Below are 21,589 nucleotides of genomic sequence, written 5' to 3' on the forward strand. Positions count from 1 at the left end.
GTTTCCTGTGTTTTTAACAACTGAAATTAATTTTTGTTTATACTGGTTATCTTTGGTACGACTGTTAAGTTTCCCCTCACAGAATAGAATTGGTGAGTTTTTTGTTTGAAGGAAGTATTTTCTCTATTAGAATGAATTTTGTAAAAAGTGAGTTAGAATGAGAATATGGTCTTATTAAAGGTGTTGAAGCTTGTGATAAAGGAGAACATGATGTAAGAAAACAAATTGAAATGAAACCTTTTAAATACTTAATAGTTTTGCTGCAAGTAAAAAAGGCAAGCACTTTAAATTAAATCAGTTGTAAGGTATGAACTTTTTAACTTTAATTTTTTTTTCTGTTCTTTTTATGCAGCGCTTTTCCTGTATTATTGGGCCAAATGGCAGTGGCAAATCCAATGTTATTGATTCTATGCTTTTTGTGTTTGGCTATCGAGCACAAAAAATAAGATCTAAAAAACTTTCAGTACTAATACACAATTCTGATGAACACAAGGACATTCAGAGTTGTACTGTAGAGGTTCATTTTCAGAAGATAATTGATAAGGTAAGGGACTTTGGAGTATTTAGTTATTTGCAATTTCAAGTACGGAACATAAGATTTCCATACATTGTGCATTTATTATTTTTGGCTTAAATTGGCTTTTTAAAAAATCAGCGTATGTTTAAAGCAGAACAGATAATTATTTTATTACCCCCCAGATCTGATTTCATTACCTCCAGACCATATTTTCTTTTTGAGTAGTGTTGGTGGCAGCTGTTACACTTAAAATATTAAAATTTGTAGCCAGGGGAATGAATTATATGTAGCTCATTGTAGTACTTACCTTTTTAGAATAAAACATTGAGTATAATCCTGAGTGCCATCGAGGCATTCTTTCACTATAAATTTTGGGTTCGTTTTTAAAGTTGTTTTTATTGCTTTCAGATAAATTTCTTAAATTTGAAAATGTTACAAATGTTACTAATTTTACCATCTCCATTATTTTAATTCACATTAATGTTATTAGTTGTCTGTAATATGAAAAAACTCTTCAGTTTAAACTATCCTTTATAAATAAAACCACCCTTTTAAAACAGGGAAAAGGCAAAGTTGATATGTTTTCTAGAAAAACAATTTTAGGTAAAATATTTAGCTTATTTACATGGTTCTGCTAGTACTCGTTTTTTTTCTTATCTGTTGAATAGCTAACGTTGGAAATTCATGGCTTAAAACTGACCGGTTGGAACCTAAAAATATAGAAACCTTCATAGTGAAGCGAGGATGTGACTTGGCTTCTAAGTTTTGTTTTTTAGATTTTTTTTTTAACATAATGGACTTTAATAAAATTTACATGATGGCATCTATTTTGTTTCTTAGTGCTTTTTTATTGTACAATTTAGGTTAGAAAATGATTGCCAGTAAATCAGGTTTGATTTCTTTGCTTATTGTAATTATGTTTGATTTGTGTAAATTTTAAAAGCCATAATTTCAGAATGGGAAAGCTTTTAAGGGAAAGCAACTTTTTAATATTAAAGTAGATTTACACTTCATTTTTAAAAATTTGTTTGATTTTTCTAGAAATTGGAGGAATGTAGTGAATTCTTTGCAGTTCTTTATACCTTTCATTAATAGAATATTGTTTACCAAAAAGCGGGGGGTGGGGGGAGGATTAAGCCATGTTATGCCATTATTACCTTCCTTTCCTTGGATCATTTCTTGCAGCTTTTAAAAAATGGGACTAGTAATTTAATCTGTCAACATGGCTTGATAATTTAGATGAGTTTGTTTCAGATATGGTGAGATTCTTTTCTCACTTCAAATGCCCTTTTTCTCAGTCAAATATATTTTGACTTGTTTGGAGGTGGGTTTTTTGTTTCTGTTTGTTTGGCCTTTTGCTTTTTGTGATCTATGAGTAAGAGATCAAAACTTGGAGGCTATTCTTTGCTCAGAGGGTTATGTCTTAGAACTATTGCCAGTTTATATGCATGTTGAAGTTTTTAATCCATAGAATTGGTTTGAATATGAAGAGAATGAAATTTGGTGCAGACCTGTGACTTAATACCAACAGTTGTTTTCTGGTTTTGTTTTTATGCAAAACAGGAAGGGGATGATTATGAAGTCATTCCTAACAGTAACTTCTATGTATCCAGAACTGCCTACAGAGATAATACTTCTGTCTATCACATAAGTGGGAAAAAGACAACGTTTAAGGATGTTGGAAATCTTCTTCGAAGCCATGGAATTGACCTGGACCATAATAGATTTTTAATCTTGCAGGTAAGTTTATTAAAGACTTAAGAGAGTCTCTTCTTTTTCTTTCTTTCTTTTTTTTTTTTCCCCTCAATAAAGTTTAGAGGGTTATCCCCCTGTTGGATGAATCCTGTATTATTGAGGCCTTAAAGTACTGTAGCAGCACATCATGGTTTACATACTACAGTCAAGATGCGAATCATTATTTGCTGCTCTAGAAATTTAAGGAAATTCATTCAAAACTATTTTCACCATAAGATGCTTGTTTTATGTTTGGATGGACTGACATACTTGTTCCGCTCTAGCAGCACGTAAATATTGGCGTAGTGAAATAAATATTAAACACCAATATTATTGTGCTGCTTTAGCGTGACAGGGATATTACAGCTTTTTATTGTTATTGTTTATATTTTCCTTTAAGACAATATTTTAAATGAGATTCATTATCTTTTAATAGTCCTTTACTTTTGTTCTTATCTGTACTAATTTTAAATAGCACAAAAATGAACTCTGTACACATGGTGTTTGACGATTTTACTTCAGTGCCTTACTTTTTTTTTTTTTTTTTTTTTTACCTTGGCATGGTTAACTAAAAGCTTACCAAGCTGGTTTTTGTTTTGGTTAGAATGGCCTACTTGAACTACTAAATATTAGAAGACAAGAAAATAACTCCTATGTCATTATGAAATATCACAACTCTTTAAAGTCTTTTTAGAGAGGTATAAAACTAATACCTGGTGTTAAGTTGAATTTTATTAGGAACCCTGTGTTCTCTGAGTAAAGATATGTTTTACCAGTCTTGCCTGGTAAGAAAAATACCTAATTTCTTTTGTCTTCCCTTCAGAAAGTTATTAGTGTAAAACATGGCTTTGTCAGATATATTAATTCCTTTTTGATTTGAAGCTCCTTTCTTTTCCTGTGTTCTATCCAGACCCTCCCAAGAGCATAATTATTAAAACAAAACTATATTGTGATGTAAAATAGCTGCTGGTATTCTTTAATGTCTTATGCTACTGATTTTAAACTAAGTTGGGAATTTTGATTTGGTATTGAAAGTTTCATTAGGATGCCTGAGTGTTCTCAGTCAGTTCCCATTGTTCTAGAATGACTTCTGTTACTATCTTTTGTTACCAGGCATGGTACATTTGTAATACTTCTGTAACCCAGACTTATTTAAAAATGAATATTGGGGGAAATCAGCTGCAGATATATTTCTTAACAGAATTTGTATTTACAAAATATGAAAATAAAGCTGTGTGTATTTGTGTATGTATGTTTGTCTTTAATCAAATTTAACTTATATAGACTTTTATATTCTAGGATTTGGTTTGGTTAATTATGGATTATAAGTTATTTCACTCTATAATACTATATTTTATAATAGCATTTTGCAGGACCCTATTCTTGTGTTTATTTTTGTTTATTATTTGCTGTTTACTGTCATCCTGGGATAATTGGTTAAAAATTTTACATCTGTGCCAAGATTCCTCAAAATAAAGTATACTGCATTTTAACCCCTGTAAGGGTAATTTTTTTTCCTTTGGCGCATCCTCTCTATATAATTCCATAATAAAGGAAGCTAAATAAAGTCATAACTTCCCAAAGAAGTAAATAACAGTAATTTTTTAATGTCAATTTCGTTAAACATGTACTTCTGAAGTACCTAAGCTTATGCCATTTGTCCTCCTATAATCACAACCTTTTTGTGTCCTTCTAACAAATTATTTAAAACATTTTTAATATCAAGGTAAACTTCCTAAGTAACAGATTTTCCATTTGATTAAGTTGACAGGTAGGAACCTTAGGAATTCACTTGTTAGGAAGAAGAAATAAAGATTGGACTAGGTAGAATAATGATGCCCTATTTAAAAGTTTGAGGGAGAGTGACAGTGGTTTCTATGGATGTTTAATTCCTTTTCAAAAGTTTAGACTCCTGCACTAACTTTTTAAAGCAGTTGAAGGTAAGTAAAAACTATGGTTTTTTAATTGTCTTCTCTCCCATTGAAGATTTCTTTTAATGTGATTTGGGAGGCTGGGAACTTGGAGACAGCATAATATCAAAACAAAAGTGCTTAGTTTGACTAAAACATATAGACTGGCCAGTGATCATGCTAAGTAATCTGAATTAGGTAAAGTGAATATTGATTTTTAAGATTAAACACCATTAAATTTTAGAAGTCCATAACAGTAAAAAAAAAAAAAAAATTACAGTGTTTATATTGATTTAGTAGTTTTTTGAAGTAGACATTTCTAGTATTTGGATCCATTTTAAATTGCATCAGTTGATTCAAATGAGTACATGATGAGAGTATGTACGAAAATGATATAAAAGATACAGAAATGGTTAAGCCCTGTTTCTTGTCCTTAGAGGGATGCACACATGCCTTCAAAAAGTGTTAGATTATAATTGGCCATTGTACTTCTCGTGTTTGTACATGTCCTCATTTATATTTACCTTAATTTCAAAGCCTTTGTCCCCTTGTAATAACTGTTGGTGCAAATAAGTAGGGTTTTGTTAGGTCTCCATAGCATTTCATGGTAACTCTGACTTATAAATGAGATTTAATTGGTTTTGGAACATTTGTTCCAAAGTTAAAAGAATGATAACCTTAATGCTTTTATGGCAGTTCAAAATTACACTAATGATTGCTGTCTCGGGAACAGTTTTGTAAACTCCTAAAAGCTACAACTATTAAAGAAATTTTAGTTTTGTCAAAGTTTTCAATTTCCTATACTTCTTGTCTTCATTATTATAAAATAAGAACCACGACTTTTTTCTTCTTGGGTAGTAATTTGGAAATAGGTAACTCAGACCTTTGTTAATCCAGTTTATCTATTGTTCCTTTTTCTTTCCAGTTTATTTTTCCCAAGCCTGGCATGTCATACAAACTATTTCGGTTATAGTCTTAGCTGTAGAAATTAGTCTGTGCTATTTCAAAAGAGTTTTTTAGCTTTATCAGTTACCCAAAAGTATCTGATTCAACAGCCTCAGCTGTGAAAGAAGCTACTCCTAAGCAACCAGAATAGACATCAAGCTGTCTACCTACTAAAGCATTATCCTTTCTATTTATGTATGTATTTTAGGCCAATACTAACCTTGGTGATTTGGTCTGTTGTCCTCTGACGCTGACAAAGAGCAAATTAGAATAAAAATTTACTAGCAGAATATAAAGGACAATAATTTATGGTACAGGGGAAAGTAGAGAAAATAAAAAGGTTATCAAGACAATATAAAAATTCAAAGCCCAGGAGTGTCTGGGTGGCCCAGTTGGTTGAGCGTTTCACTCTTGGTTTCTCCTCAGGTCATGATCTCAAGATGGAGAGCTTCAGTCTTGCATCTAGCTCTATGCTCAGCAGGGATTGTGCTTGTCCCTCTCCCTCACCCTGTACCTCTTCCCCATGCTCCAGTGTGTGGGCGCTTATGATCTCTCAAAATCTTCGAAAATTTTAGAGCCCAGTAAATCGGGGCCATTTAATTTTGATGCAAACACCCATATTTATCATAAGAATCCTTCAAGCCTTTTTAGGAAAAAAGTTTTAATATAGCTCTGGACTTGAGTTTCTTGTGGTTCATACTTGCTAAAATTTGGATTCTGTATGAATTAAGAATAAAGAGCATCATACCTATTTCTTAGGTTTTTAAGTTGTGTATTTCTATTTCTATAAAATAAGTTATCAAAAATAGTGCAACTGAATCACAATATCCTGATTTGCCACCTATTTTAGTGAGTTAAGGTTCAAGCCCTTGGTTATTATAAGTATTTTTTTGAAATATGTTTGCAGTTTCTGTTACTCTTAAAAACCATAGTTGGTATTTTACATAGTTGCTTAATGTCTCTGATAGAATTAAAGTTTGTAGTAAAGAACAGCAAAGGGGGGGGGGGCTTGAAATCTTACTCCGTCTCCTGAAGGTATAGAAGCTAGAGATACCTGGAGGCCTGTAGGGCTTGTCTGGCTTCAGATGCTAATATGAGAGCAACTTGAAATTTTTTTATGTTTTCATGCTGTCATTATTTGTGATTTAGGGCCTTGATATGGATGGGTGACTTTAAATTTAGGTTGATGCTTTCGAATCATTTCTGAAATGTATGAGCATATAACTTATGCCCTAAATTAAAACTATATTGTATAATTTCACATGGGGTTAGGTATGTTTTCAGCAGTGGGGGTAGGGGAATGGTTTTCCAGGCACAGATTGTGAACTCCCAGTATATATGAAATGATGTAAAATGGAAAAAGAAGAAAGCAAATAGTAGCAGGTGGTAAAGCAGGCAAAGAACATCAAGGAACAGAGCCATAAGAAAAGTCCCAGGTTGTCACTGGAGTTGCACAGTAGTTCTAATAAGTCAAATGACAGGTGGAGGCCTGAATGTTCTAGTAGCCTGTTGAATCAGTAGTACTAATCTAATAATAACTGTCTGGGGAAAGAAAGAGTGCCATGTAACAATTTAAAACTGAATGTTTTGTGGCACTTGTAATGGAACTATTTTGATTCATAAATGTCCTTGTCTTAACTTTAGCATTTTTATTTTTCAACAGACTGCCGCCTTATTAGAATTAAAAAAATCATAGCTATATAGCCATCATTTTAACTGGGGAGGGAAGAACAAGTAACCCAAAAGAAGCTGCCACTATGTTTTACTCAAAGTTAGGCAGTCTCCTAATAGCATTATTCCATCTCTTGAGTAATTTTGGCCAGGAAAAGTATAATGCCTTTAGGAATATTTTTGTCAGTGTAAACTTCTACACTGAGTCCTAACTTCTGGCTATCCGAAAAGCAGCTACTCGAATAATACCGTATGCCCCTTTGTCTAAGATTTAAATTCTCTTGGCCTAGTTTTTCAATCCTCTTAAAACAGGTGTTCAGATACTCAAATTGAATTAGGCAGTATATTAAATTATCAGATGTCAGATATTTTTTGTTTGTAATATAAACCCAAAAAGAGTACTATCTCAAATTAGTGATTCTCAGCTGGGTGTAGTTTTACATCCCTATCCTCGGGATATTGAGCATTGTCTGGAGACACTGGGTTGTTACAGCTGAGGGCGGGGCGGTATGCTCCTGGCATCTAGTGTGTAGAGGTCAGAGATACTACAAAGCATCCTGTAATGCCTAGCAAAACTCCCCACAACAAAGAATATCCAGCCCAAAATGTGAGTAGTGTTGCTGTTGATAAAACCTGCCTCCTTAAAAACTTTGATAAGACTCTATGCTTCCTCAAGGGCTGATGTTTGCTTGTTGTAATCCCAAACTTTGGATGTTATTCCAGGTTTAATCCTAAAACTTAAAGCTAATACTGTAAACATAATACTGTAAACATATTGAAAGCAGAATAAAAGGTTTTTTATAAATATCTACATATTTTAAAGATTTTATTTATTTATTTGACAGAGAGAAATCACAAGTAGATGGAGAGGCAGGCAGAGAGGGAGAGGGGGAAGCAGGCTCTCTGCTGAGCAGAGAGCCCGAAATATCTACATATTTTAAACACTTAGTTAAAACACTATACATTACTGAAGGTTACAGAGAAATAAAAAAATAACAAGCTCTCTGGATAACATTTTACTTTGTGTTTGATAATAATGTTCTGTTGTGTTAAACTATAGAAAGGTGATAGTGTACAAAAATGTTGTTATTTTTTTAAATGATTAGATTTAAAATGAACTGTTTCTAAGTTTGTGGGGGGGGTGGTATTTGTTGTTTTTTTTGTTTTGTTTTTAAGTAGACTCCATGCCCAACGTGGGGCTTAAACTCACAGCCCTGAGATTAAGAGTGGCATGCTCTACAGACGAAGCCAGCCAAGTGCCCAAAGTTGTTTTTTTGTGTTTTTGTTTGGTTTTGGGTTTTGTTTTGTTTTTTCTTATTTTTATGTGGGAGCTTTTAGTAAATATGACTTTGTCATTACATTGGCAAGATTTACTCCAGATTTTTGAGATTTATTCATAAATACTTTGAATATTTAAATTGAGGAAGTGGTATGCTTTTTATGGGTATTCTTGATTTTTTTTCACCCTTGTTATTTTGCTGAAATAAAGTTGTAGTATATATTTTTTCTTCTTGCCTCATCTTCTGTTGTAATAGCACAAGCAGGCTTGTGCTGTGAAGTAAAGCAGCAGCATTTTGCCTCAGCATGTTTAGACAAAATTTTCTCCACCATGAAACTAAGTGGCTGCCTGGCAATCAGCCTTGAAGGTTACTGATTGTGCATTTTTCTTCTTTTTTCCTTTGTAATTAAATTACATAAATACAAATAATGCTAATCTAAGAATTTTAATTATACTTTAAAGTGGTTATATTAATTGCAATTAAGTTTTCCAAATTCATATGTACCATGACCTTTAGTTTTTGGTCATTTGGATGTCTTGTAGTAAGTAGGTAATTTTCTTTTTTCTTTAATGGTCTTGATTTTAGGAAGTTAGGGTATTAAATTTGAGATGTCCTTATAGAGTCCAGCACTTGTTGAGGAACTCAACACCAGGTTTATAGAGAAAGTTGAATAACGTACCATCTTGGGACAAGATTCCTACTACAGTTGAGCTATGAGGGATCTTTTTGAAAATTCATTGTTTCAGAACAGGAGCTCTAATTAGGTTATTAAGAATTGATAATGTTGCCAAAGTAATTGTAGGTTATGTGAATTTCTTGCTGAGTTTTGCTTCATGGAGAAGTTAATACTTTTATATTTTTTATATTGAATGAACTTTTTAGATAGGGAATCTTTCTTTGGCTCTAATACGTGTATGTGACTGTATATTGTAATTTTGTAAGAGTTTGTGTAAGGGAGTTCAAATATATATTAACCACCTATGAAAGTGAAAACTCCTAACACCAGTGGAGAAAACATTTTTATTTATATCTTATTAAATCTCATTGAACGACTGATTGACATCATTTAGTTGTTGGTTACTGTTGGGTTTGATTGTTTCTGATCCTCACTTAAGATGATGTGGCTAAACATAGACAGTAAGTGTGTAATACAACTTTTTTTTTAAGGGTGAAGTTGAACAAATCGCTATGATGAAACCAAAAGGCCAGACTGAACATGATGAGGGTATGCTTGAATACTTAGAAGATATCATTGGTTGCGGACGGCTAAATGAGCCTATTAAAATCTTGTGTCGGCGAGTTGAAATATTAAATGAACACAGAGGAGAGAAGGTGAGTTTTCTGTAGACTTTTCTTGCAAATCAGACTGTTTATTGAATAGGTTTTGTTGAGTCAAATCCTAAAGTTAGAATTATTGAAGAAATCTACTGTTTAGATTGCTCATGTAAATGCCAAAAAGAAATTTAAAGTTCAATGTTTTATTAATATTGTTGATGTTTTTGTCCAATGTGGGTATATTTGAAACTGAAGCTATACATATAAAGCATACTTGAATAATCTGTACACACAAAATTTTTATAGTTAAACAGAGTTAAGCTGGTGGAAAAGGAAAAGGATGCCTTAGAAGGAGAGAAAAACATTGCCATTGAATTTCTTACCTTGGAAAATGAAATATTTAGAAAAAAGAACCATGTCTGTCAGTATTATATGTAAGTACATTAATTTATCAGTTCTTATTTCTAACATTAAGCTCTATCTTTCCTATAGTAAAGAAAAAGATAGAAAAAAATTCTAAGAACTTTTATGTAATTCATTAAATTAGGGTCTTTTACCATATTATTAAAGTTGATTATTTTTATTTCATTTTAATTCTAATATTATATTAATTTCAGGTATACACTGTAGTGATTCAACAATTTTACATTTAGTACTCATAAGTATACTTTTAATCCCCTTAGCCTCTTTGGCTCATCCTGTCACCTACCTTCCCTCTGGGTAACCATCAATTTGTTCTCTGTACTTAAGAATCTCTTTTCTTGGTTTGTCTTTTGTTCTTTGATCCTTTTGTTTTATTTTTTGAATTCCACATACTCGTGAAATCATATGGTGTTTGTCTTTCTCTGACTTTTTTCACTTAATATTATACTTTCTGGATCCATCCATGTTACAAATGTTAAGATTTCATTCTTTTCTTATGGTTGTGTGTTTATATACCACTTTTTTTTTTTTTTTTAAGCGTTTGGGAGAGTATGTGCAGGGCGGCAGAAGGGGAGGGAGACGCAGACTTCCCCTTCCTTCCCGTCCAGCGCAGGGAGCCCAGCACAGTCTCAATCCGAGGACCCTAGGATTATGACCTGAGTTCAAGGCAGACATTTAACCAACTGCATCACCCAGGCATCTGGTATCACATCTTTATCCGTTCATCTTTTGATGGACATTTGGGCTATTTTCATAGTCTGGCTATTGTAAATGCTGCAGTAAACATAGGGGTGCCTATTTCTTTTCAAATTAGTGGTTTCATATACTTCGGATAAATTCTAGTAGTGGAATAACTGAATCATATAGTGATTCTATTTTTTACTTTCTTTCCCCATATTTGGGAACTTTTCAGCATTATTTCTTAAGATAAAATTTCTGCCCCCATTTCTTCTGAGATCCCTGTAATGCAAATGTTATTATGCTTGATGGTGTTGCTGAGTTCCCACTCCGCATTTTTATTTTTTTCCTCCTTTTCAACTTGATTGCTTTCCATTACCCTGTCCTCCAGGTCACTGATCCTTTCTTCTGTTTTCTTTTCTATTTATTCCTTCTAGTGTATTTTTAATATGAGTTGTTGAGTTCATCTCTGGTTGGTGGTTTTCTATGTTTTTTGTTTCTTTGTTGAGTGTCTCAATGAGGTCCTCCACTCATAATTCCAGCTAGGATCTTTATGACCATTACTTTATCTATCAGACATATTGCTTATCTCTATTTTGTTAGGTCTCTTGCGATTTTTGTCCTTTCATTTGAGACATATTTCTGTGTTTTCTCATTTTGTCCAACTCTGGTTTTCTGTGTGTTAGGAAAGTCCGTCTTCTGCTCTTGAAAGTAGTGGCTTCATAAAGAGGTGCTATAATGCCCTGCGTTGCAGTGTTTTCTGTTCACCAGAACTTGCCACTGCAGGAATATCTGTTATGTGTTTGTTGCATGTGCCCCCACTGATGTGGCTAAGCTGCATTTGCCTTCAGTGTTGTCTGCAATAGTCTCTCTCTGCCTTTTGGGCAGGTTTTGTTCCCTCTGTTGTTAGTGAGTTAGTCTGGGGCCACTTTGAGCTTGAGTTTAATCAGACTAGGCCACTTTGAGCTTGAGTTTAATCAGAGATACAATAGCACCGAACTACAGGACACTTTCCCTGTTGTCCCTTGAGAAGCTTCTATTGGTAAGCAGGGTCTGCAGCCAGACCAGGTGTCTGCTCCCAGCCCACTGCTGGGGTTTAGTCAGTATTCCCCTCTCCCCAGGGCAGGTGTCACTTTGGAGCAGTTCTGGTTCCTGTCTGTGCTGCTTGCACATTGCCAGGCTTATGGCACCACTTTGGGTAGGCTCTGGCCAAGGGCATTTTATTAGAGGGGGCAGGATTTCAGGAGAATTGGGGGAGGGTGCAAGCTCTTAGCAAGATAAGTGGAGGGTATTGGCATTGCACTTGTTCATGCAGCTATCTGTGTATCTAGCTGGGAGATAGAGGAAGGAAATGGCTCCTGCTAGCTCCTTTGTTTCTGGAAGAGTCTTCTAAAGCTGTCTGCCCTTCCAGTCCAGCAATTGCTCTGAGATTAGTAAATAAATTTCTTTCACATAAACCCCAGTTTTCAAACTGCTGCTTCTATGCTCCATCTGGCTTTTTGTGCTATCTCTTTAAGGGTCCGGTTTCCGTATCCTCTCACCCTCTCCTCTCTTCCTGCTGATATTTGAAGTTAAGATGTGACACCCCACTGATTATCAGAACTGTCATAATTAGGCCCCCCTAGTTTTCAAAGCCAAATGTTACAGGGATTCCTCTTCCCCATACCTGGGATTCTTGATGTGTCTCTTTCGCTCCCTTTTTTTTTTTTTTCCCTCCCTTTTTTTTTTATGCTTGTGGCACCTCTCCCTCCCAAGAATAGTGCCTTGGGTCTCTGTAGTCCCAAGCCTGTCTCCACCTTTCCTACCATTTTCAGTGTGGCTGGCCTCTTTACATATAGCTCTGGAGAGTGCTCTGCTAGTCTTCATCATTTTCTGGGTTTAAACTGATGTGGATGTTACCTATTGTATCCTTGGGATGAGGTGAACTTAGGACCTTTCTATTGTCCTACCTACCCCTGAAGTCCTCAAAGTTGACTTTTAAAAATCCTACTTTTAGTTGGGAGATGGGTTCACCAGTGTTTGTTAACATACTTAATAATTCTACATATGTATTCTCTATAATTCATAATAATATATATTAAATAATATATGTATAATGATTATACATATAATTATTATATATATATAATTCATGTAATAGCCAGCCTAATTGTGTCTATATGGAACCTATTTTGTCCTTAATTCTAGCTTTGACCCTCAGGTCTATCCTCTAGTGCTCCCTGTCTCTCCCCCTCCCCTAGCCCTAAGTAATGGTAAATTGACTGCAGCTAAGAATATACTTTAGACACAGGGTGCTTGGGTGGCTCAGTCAGATAAGCATCTGCCTTCAGCTCATGTCCTGATCCCAGGGTCCTGGGATGGAGGCCCACATTAGTGTCCCTGCTCAGTAGGGAGTCTTCCCCTCCCCCCTGCTCATTTTTTCTCTCTCTCTCTTCTTCAAATAAAATCTTTAAAAAAAAAAAAAAAGAATACTTTAAAAACAACTGGTTTTACCAGAAGTAGTTATAAAGTTTTAGAAATGGCATTTTAGGTTTTCTGATTTTTTTTTTCTTTCTTTCTAGTTACGATCTGCAGAAACGAATTGCTGAAATGGAAACTCAAAAGGAAAAAATTCATGAAGATACCAGAAAAATTAATGAGAAGAGCAGTATACTATCAAATGAAATGAAAGCCAAGAATAAAGCTGTAAAAGATGTAGAGAAGTAATAATCTTTTGGAAAGTGTTAAAAGAATTTGGGTTGAGTTCTTGTTTTTAAGTGTGTGTTCATACATAATCTTACTGCCAGCACATAAGTGTAATGCTTTTGCCAGCATATAAAATGGTTTCCTTTTCCAAACAGAAAATAAACTTAATTGCAGTGCATCCAATTGATTATTACAAATTCAATGTCCAACACTGGTATTAAAATAGCAGAGGATGCTGCCCCCCAGTGGCAGAACACAACTCAAACCATCATAGTGAAAATAAGCATTTAATCTGACACATTAGTTGTCTAAAGAAAAAACAGTCCACTAATCTAGTTGAGGTAGAATTAGGTTACTCTAGATAGGATTTTTTTTTTTTTAATTTTATCATGATCTTTCTCTGTTGGTATTTGGTAACACCAGTATCTCTTACCCATGTGATTTTTTTTTCCTTTAAAATGAACTTCACCTACGTTTATGGTTAACTTTTTCTATACCTTGACATTATAGTCACTGGAAAATGTATTTCCTAGCTAGCTTAGGAAAGCAGCTCTCATAATCCTATCTTAATGGCTCCTTCAAATTAAGTGGGAGGTGCAGTTTGAAAATGGATTGCTGTAGGATCTTCCACCTCGTATGAGTCTGGACATGTTTACAGTAGCAGTGTCCCAGCAGGGCATATAACATGGCTTTAAATGAATATCCAGAATAGTGACATAATTCTCTTTCCTTGCTAGGAAACTGAATAAAATAACAAAATTTATTGAGGAAAACAAAGAAAAATTTACACAGCTGGATTTGGAAGATGTTCAAGTTCAGGAAAAATTAAAACATGCTTCAAGTAAAGCCAAGAAACTGGAGAAACAACTTCAGAAAGACAAAGAAAAGGTAGGTTTTCAAAGAATCTGAATATCAGATCTAATTTTCAATATTTTTCGTAGATGTACCAGACCTTATTTTTAAGAGAATGAGTTGGGATTCCGAATAATAACTGTTTCAGGATTTTTTTTCTCTAAAAGTAAATCATAGCATTCATTGGCTTTGAGTTTAGAGCTTATTTTTCTGTGGCATACACTATTAGGGAAATAGTTACCAAAATAGCAGTTCTATTTGATCACAAAATAGTTTTCTTTTTCTTAGGGTAACAGTTTAAAGAGATGTTTTTGTTATATATTTTGGACTTATAAAAATATTACCTGCCTCCAACAAAAATCAAGTTGAAAATATCAGAGTAGGAGTTCCCTCTTGAAAAGAAGAGAAGGGAAACTCAAAATCTACAAGGAGCTGAGTAGCTATTCTAAAACTTTTTAAAAACACTGAAGTTTGAAGCAGTTTTTTAGGAGTCCCTAATAATCAGTTGGAAGTCTTTCATTGTATTTTTCCAAATACATTTGTTTACAAAATATTTTATGCTCAGCATGAGAATAACTCAGTGTTTGAGGATCATCATTTTGGGAAATACTGAACTACTACTGGGTTATCAGGATAAACAAAAACATGGATTTGAGAGTAACCCTTAAATTACAACTAAGCCAGCTATAACTTAGAGAAGTATTAGCTTTTAGTCAAAATATGTCAGTAAATGGTTATTATCAAAAGGTATTAATGGAATAAGGTATTAGTCCTACATGGTAACTTTGGAAGGGTATCATGAAAGATTTTAAGATTTCAGGGAGGCCAGGGGTATAAAAGTAATCTATGGTAAATTGCAATATTCTGTGAGGGACAGTCTGGGAATTCCATATATTCTGAGTGTATTAATTGGTGAAAAAGGGTAATTACAGCCTGAAAATGGAGCAGAAGGAAGAAAGACCTGATGGCCAGCTAGGGAGGATTTTCTTCCTTAACAAATGAGGAATTCATAGAATTAGCTTTTCTATTAAACTGAGAACACAGAAATGCAATAAATGGTTAAAGTATTTGCTAAAGCTAGCTAATTCAAGTCTGATTTACAGAGGAAACCACAAAGACTTAGAGGACCCTGAGAAATAGTTTTAAATAAGTCAAATATTGATGATATTAGTCTAAAGGCATATGCTCCAATAAGTTTATTTTACCATCTTAGGTTGAAGAATTTAAAAGTATACCTGCCAAGAGTGAGAAGATCATAACTGAAACAACAGCTCGAAACAGTGCTCTAGAGAAGGAAAAAGAGAAAGAAGAAGACAAATTAAAAGAAGTTATGGATAGCCTTAAACAGGAAACACAGGGGCTTCAGAAGGAAAAAGAGGTAAGATTCTTTATCTGTTGGTATTTATTTTGGTGAGGTTTTTTTTTTTACTTAATGTTTTTGCATAATAATAAAAACTGAGCTGCTAGAATAATTTTGGACTTCTAATATCTAATGTTTCTAAAAACAGCCTAGACTCTTTTCCCTTTTTGTTTTCTACTTTCCCATTTTTAAAAAAGTTAACTAAATGAGAATTTATGGTGATGGCAAGAAATGTGTGATGTTAAATACTTTGTTATATATGTCATTCTTTTAAGTTTGTTAATTTCATCAGATAGTCTTTTTCTTCTAAGTTACCAAGAAAATAATTTAATAGGTTAGTACCTATAAAAACATGGAAACACACTACCCACAGGTTGATACTTACCTTTTTTTTTCCTGTAACACTTGTATAATACTTTGAAACCATGGCCCTTGAGTCAGTTCTTGGTTGAAATCCTACTTCATTCATTTATTATCTCTGATCTTGCATGGGTTATGTCTCCCAAGTGCTCTTCTCAGAATGGAAGAAAATACTAACCATCTTGTGAATCTTCGTGAAAATAAAATGTACATATTCTCACATAAAGTACCTATAAATAATAAACATTAGCTATTTTGCACCTTATTAATGAGAGTGAGGTGGTCATATTGATATCTTATCTGCCCAAGAAGAGTATATATAAAGCACAGAGTTTAGCTGTCTTTGTTTATATTCACAACTTTTGACAAAACTGAGTAGAAATTAGTAATTGAGTTGAATTGACTTATGTTATATAGTAAATTCATATAGATATGTAAGGCTTACATACATAAGTTACAGACTTCTGTACAAACTTTGTATATCTCTGTAAAGTTTTCTTGGGTTTTGTTTTTTTTTAAAATTAAAGATTTAGTAGATTCTGTTTTAGAATAGAGGCATGTTCTAATGCTGCACTACAAACATTTACAAGTAGGATGCCAAAGTGTTAAAATGGCAGTAGATAATGCAGAAGCTTTTATGATATAGTACTTTATGGATACAGATTTTCACAATTGCTCATCTAATGCATATTGAGTATTTCTCTGTGTCTTGGCACCGTGGGTTAATGACAAAGCCAGGACATACATCCAAGTTTCTTCATTCCTCAACATAATATAGTAGCTGAAAATAGAGGTTCTACCATTTAAGACTGATTGTATGACTTGGAGCAAAGTATTTAAATTGATCTCATTTTCTTCAAAATGAACATTGATAGTACATCATGAAATCATTATGTTAAAGAATTCATACATAACATTCATAATAGGCCTAGAACATCATGAGCAGTGTGTATATATGTTAGTGTGCATGATTTTCACCATCAAACATTTAAACTGATGATCTGATGACTTCGCACATAACCCATGGTCCTGGGCCTTTTCCCTTATGTGTGAAAGGGAAGGATTGGGCTTTTTGTAAGGGCCTTTCATTTGCCATTATTCTAATATATAGATCCTTTCTACACAGTCAGTTATAGTAGCCCATAATTTCTGTTCACTTGTCAAATAATCACTGGTATTGAGGATTACCTGGCCTACCCTCTAAAATTTACAAAGATTCTCAATATAAATATACTTGAGGAAACTTTCTGCTCAATAGTCCTTATACCTTATTACCATTTGAGATAAAGTAGTGTAGAAAGACCATGGATCTAGAGTTTAGACTTGGGTTTTTCTTTGGACCACTCTTTTTTTGTTGTTTTAATCTTCACAATGAGCATATTTACATCTAGTCCATTAAGCCCTTGTGAAATTAGTTGGGAAGAGACTTTATGTATAGTGAACATTGGCCACTAGGCAAAAACTACTAGTCTAATTCCAACTGTAAAAATTATTTTTTTGTATTATGTTTATAGAATCTCTAAAGGCGAAGTCAACATGTATGGTTTCCATTTCAGCTTAGCTTTGAAAATGTATTTCGGATTTAATGGAGTCCATCATATTTTAACAGAGTCGAGAAAAAGAACTTATGGGTTTCAGCAAATTGGTAAATGAAGCTCGTTCAAAGATGGATGTTGCCCAATCAGAACTTGATATCTATCTCAGTCGTCATAATACTGCAGTGTCTCAATTAAGTAAGGCCAAGGAAGCTCTAATTACAGCTTCTGAGACTCTCAAAGAGAGGAAAGCTGCAATCAGAGAAATAGAAGCAAGACTCCCTCAGTCTGAACTGGAATTAAAGGAGGTAAATCTTCGCTTCTGTATTTCATCTGAAATATTTTTTATCAACCCTTGTTATCAATTCATACATTATATATATATTTTCTAATTTAAACATCTGAAGTGACTGATATATTTAGATTTACTTTTTTCATTTACTGTAATCTTCCCCAAAAGAATGGAGTTAGTTGTGAATTGAGTCTATCAAGGAACTATATTCTCCCCAGAATTGTCAAACAATAGATAACACTGCCACTGCCATCATTATTTCCCACAGAAATAAAAGGAAGTTTGTGTTTCCCTAAATCTAAATGTAGACCACTTTCGCAGGGGTAAATGAAAAACCTAAATAGATGGTTTCTATATTCATTCTTATATATATTTTAGTATTTTTTTCTGATTTTGAACTTAAGGATATAGTTTTGTTGTCGTTGTTGGGACTGTATACTGTTTTAAACAAATTAAGATATCTATCTTAGTTCTTTATTAGGTTCCCCTCCTTATCCTTGAGTGAACTAGGTCTCTAAGGAATTTCACAGCTTTAATTTGGAGACCCTCATTGGGTAAGATGGCAATACAAAATGCTGTTTGAAGTTGAATTATACTGAAAACCTTTTTATTTTAGTAAATGTACACCATTTGGTCATCAGGGAATTTCATGGCCAGTTAGAATTAAAATGTAGAATTATATCCAGTGACCACTTCTGTCTTGTTGGTGATTCATTTTATTTGGGGATAAATTAATGTTTATAACTTAAGCTTTTACTTGACACCATGACTAATAATAGAGGTAATATTTTTAAAGCCGGGAGATAGGGAGAATGTCAGGGAAAAAGTGGCTGCTCTAACTTAAGAGATTGAGAAACAGAGATTGGGGTTTTGTATCCATGTGTATGGTTCCTCTTGTTGGCAGCCTGACATTTTTGTAGCAGTAGTACTGTTCATTTACCATGTTCCCTTTCAAAACTGCATTTTGGGGGCAGTTGGATGGGCTCAGTCAGTTGGGCATCCAACTCTTGGTATCAGCTCAGTTGTGATCTCATGGATCATGGCATAGAATTGCAAGTGGGAGGGGGAGATCCACACTCAGCAGGCAGTCTGCTTGAAGATTCTCTCCCTCTGTCCTACCCACCCCTCCCCCCCGGCCATTCATGGGACATGTTCTCCCTCTCTAAAATAATCTTTTTTTAAAGGGCTGTGGTTTTTTAAAAACAAACAAAAAATATATATATATATATATATAATAAATATAAAAATCTGTCATTATTTAGAATGCAAAGCACAGTATATAACCATAGTCCTGTCTACTAACCTGTATTCTGGGTGCTGTACCAAGGTCCATTTTTAATTAGTGCGGACATTAAAAATTAAGATACACTGAGGCACCTGGGTGGCTCAGTCGGTTAAGTGTCTGCCTTCCGCTCAGGTCATGATCCTGGAATTCCAGGACTGAGTCCCACATTGGGCTGTCTGCTCAGTGGGGAGTCTGCCTCTCCCTCTGACCCTCCCCTTTCTCATGGTTTCTCTCTCACTCTCAAATATATAAAATAATTTTTTAAAGAATTAAGACACACTTTTGCATAGCTGTGTGGTGCCAAGCTGGGATTTCCACAGCCATAGCTCAACTAATTCTGTCAGTCAGTGTACTACCAGAACCATACTACACTCACGTTCCTTATTATTCACTCAAATAATTTTATGTTCCTTTAAAATGAAAACTGATCCATATTTTCAAACCTAGCCTCAACAGTTGCAAGATGGAAGTTTAGTTCTGGTTCAAGTGATTTTTATTGGTCTTTCCTTTTTTTTATGAGGCATTACAACTAATTCTGTGCTGTGGTTGGGCATATGCTTCTAGGATTCATTTTCTTCACTTTATACTTTTAGAAAGAAAAAGAACTTCAAAAACTTACACAAGAAGAAATAAAATTTAAAAGTTTGGTTCGTGATCTTTTTCAAAAAGTTGAAGAAGCAAAGAGTTCCTTAGCAATGAATCGAAGTAGGGGGAAAGTCCTTGATGCAATAATTCAAGAAAAAAAATCTGGCAGGATTCCAGGAATATATGGAAGATTGGTAAAGTAGATTTATTTGGCAATGACTATATTTCTTAAAGACAATTGTAAATAATTTTCTTCCTTTGACTTAAAGAATGCTAAGTTATTGTAATGCTAAGTTATTGTACATGAAATAACATTTATTTTAGTTTTAAAAGACATTGATTTTTAAACACTTTGCTCTTTAGGCTTGATCAAATTCTTTTGTAGTATGGATTATCTCATGGGTTATGGGTATGGATTAAAAGTTTTCTTTTTTAGTTTCAGATAGCTATCATTTTCTTACCAAGAAAAAAACTAGGTGGTTGTGATAAGGAAATTTAACAAAACCACTTCATTCTTTTTTTAATAAACAAGAATTTGATAAATTTTGTGTTTTATACCATTTTACTGAAGGGTGTGGCTAGAATGTAGGGAAATCAACAAGGGGTAATATAGAAACCCAAGATTAGCAGTAGTGGAGACCATTACTGCCCCTGAACTTGAAGAGGGAAGGGAACTATAGTCATGGCTAGAGGCTGACAGGAGGGAATGGGGGAAATATTTCAGCCCCTTTCATCTCTACCATGCCATCTCGAGCTGATACCTCACATTCTCTAAAGCTAGAGAACTAAGGGTACCAATTAGTGCAGTTCCTGAGTCAACCTTCCAGAGAAGTAAGCAGAAAAAGAATGATTCATAAGGGCAAATGAAAATTACCTAGCGTGGTTACTTCCATGTCTTTGTGTCAGGTGACTTCCACCTGATTTTCTTGGGAGATAATCTGATTCTATTCTTTTGCTCTCATGGAAAAGTCTAGTCTGTGGACGCTGCTTAATGGCTGATTAATAGATATGTAGGCAAATGTGTTTCATCAGGACTTAAATAATCTTAGCTGGCTTTCAATAATTAAAAATGTTATTATTTTAGCATTTAGTTTATGCCATAGTACTTTTAAGGTTGAAAGATTTTAAACTCTTCACATTATTTTCATGCAACAAACAGTGCTTTTCATTTGTGTTCATTAAAAAATCAAATTCTGCATATCTAAATTTTTTTGAAGGTACATTAAAAACTAATTGATTTTGCAGAAGGGGAAGGTTGAGAAGAACACATATTTTTCATTGTGTACCTTTTTTATATTATTTATACCATACATAAGTAGTTTTTCAAGTTAAAGTAATGAAAGGTCTGTAGAAATTGTGATGATCCTGTGCCTAATTTCCTACTGATTATGCATTGAATTTTTCCCTTCCTCTTAATTATTAGGGGGATTTAGGAGCAATTGATGAAAAATATGATGTTGCTATTTCCTCCTGTTGTCATGCATTAGACTACATTGTTGTTGATTCTATTGATACAGCCCAAGATTGTGTGAACTTCCTTAAAAGACAAAATATTGGAGTTGCAACCTTTATAGGTTTGGATAAGGTGGGTATTCATAATAAGCTACCTATAATTACCTATAATTTAATTTTAAAGTGAAAACTACTTTTTGGTTTTTGAACCCTAGTTTTCTTTATAGTTATTTAGTGAACACCGGAAATATTTTGAGGATTATTTTAGGCCCTAGGGACATATGGTTATAGGAAAAAACCTTGTAATGAATATATATTCCAATATTAGAGTGACTGGTAACTCTTTTTAATTTCCATTGTCAGTAACTACTTTTAAAAAAACAAAACCGAAAACCTTTTATGGCGATAAAATTCACATATCATAAAATTTACCATTTTAAAGTATAGAGTTCAGTGGGTTTTTGTGTACTTACAAGGTTGTTAAACCATGACCACTAATTCCAGGATATTTTCCTCTCTCCAAAAAAAAAAATCTACTCATTCATAGTTACCCACCCCCCACAACTTAAAATCTGCTTTTTTATTTACCCATTCTGGGTGTTCTGCATAAATGGAATCATTCAATATATAGGTTTTTGTGTGTGGTTTAGTTTAGGTTTTCAAATTTTATCCATGTTGTAGGATACATCAACAGTTCGTTCCTTTTTATTGCCAAGCTGTGGATGTGCCACCTTTTGTTTATCCATTCAT

At 33.9% G+C, this 21,589-nt stretch overlaps 1 protein-coding gene across 3 annotated transcripts in view; it reads left to right on the forward strand.

Annotated features, from left to right (window-relative positions):
- Nucleotides 1-21,589, forward strand: part of SMC4 (structural maintenance of chromosomes 4) — a 36,333-nt gene that overhangs the window by 2,590 nt on the left and 12,154 nt on the right. For 2 of the 3 annotated variants that reach the window (XM_004755663.3, XM_013057784.2), the window contains 10 exons: nucleotides 353-544; nucleotides 2,081-2,257; nucleotides 9,225-9,389; nucleotides 9,639-9,766; nucleotides 12,995-13,135; nucleotides 13,856-14,006; nucleotides 15,184-15,348; nucleotides 17,300-17,533; nucleotides 19,396-19,581; nucleotides 20,811-20,972. In XM_004755663.3, coding sequence (XP_004755720.1) covers nucleotides 353-544; nucleotides 2,081-2,257; nucleotides 9,225-9,389; nucleotides 9,639-9,766; nucleotides 12,995-13,135; nucleotides 13,856-14,006; nucleotides 15,184-15,348; nucleotides 17,300-17,533; nucleotides 19,396-19,581; nucleotides 20,811-20,972 — 1,701 coding nt within the window. The remainder of the gene's footprint in view (nucleotides 1-352; nucleotides 545-2,080; nucleotides 2,258-9,224; nucleotides 9,390-9,638; nucleotides 9,767-12,994; nucleotides 13,136-13,855; nucleotides 14,007-15,183; nucleotides 15,349-17,299; nucleotides 17,534-19,395; nucleotides 19,582-20,810; nucleotides 20,973-21,589) is intronic. The other variant, XM_045088570.1, reaches the window with a different exon arrangement.

This window comes from Mustela putorius, unplaced genomic scaffold, assembly GCF_011764305.1.
Source record: "Mustela putorius furo isolate JIRA1106 unplaced genomic scaffold, ASM1176430v1.1 tig00003834_pilon_pilon_pilon, whole genome shotgun sequence".
Classification (NCBI taxonomy): Eukaryota; Metazoa; Chordata; class Mammalia; order Carnivora; family Mustelidae; genus Mustela; species Mustela putorius.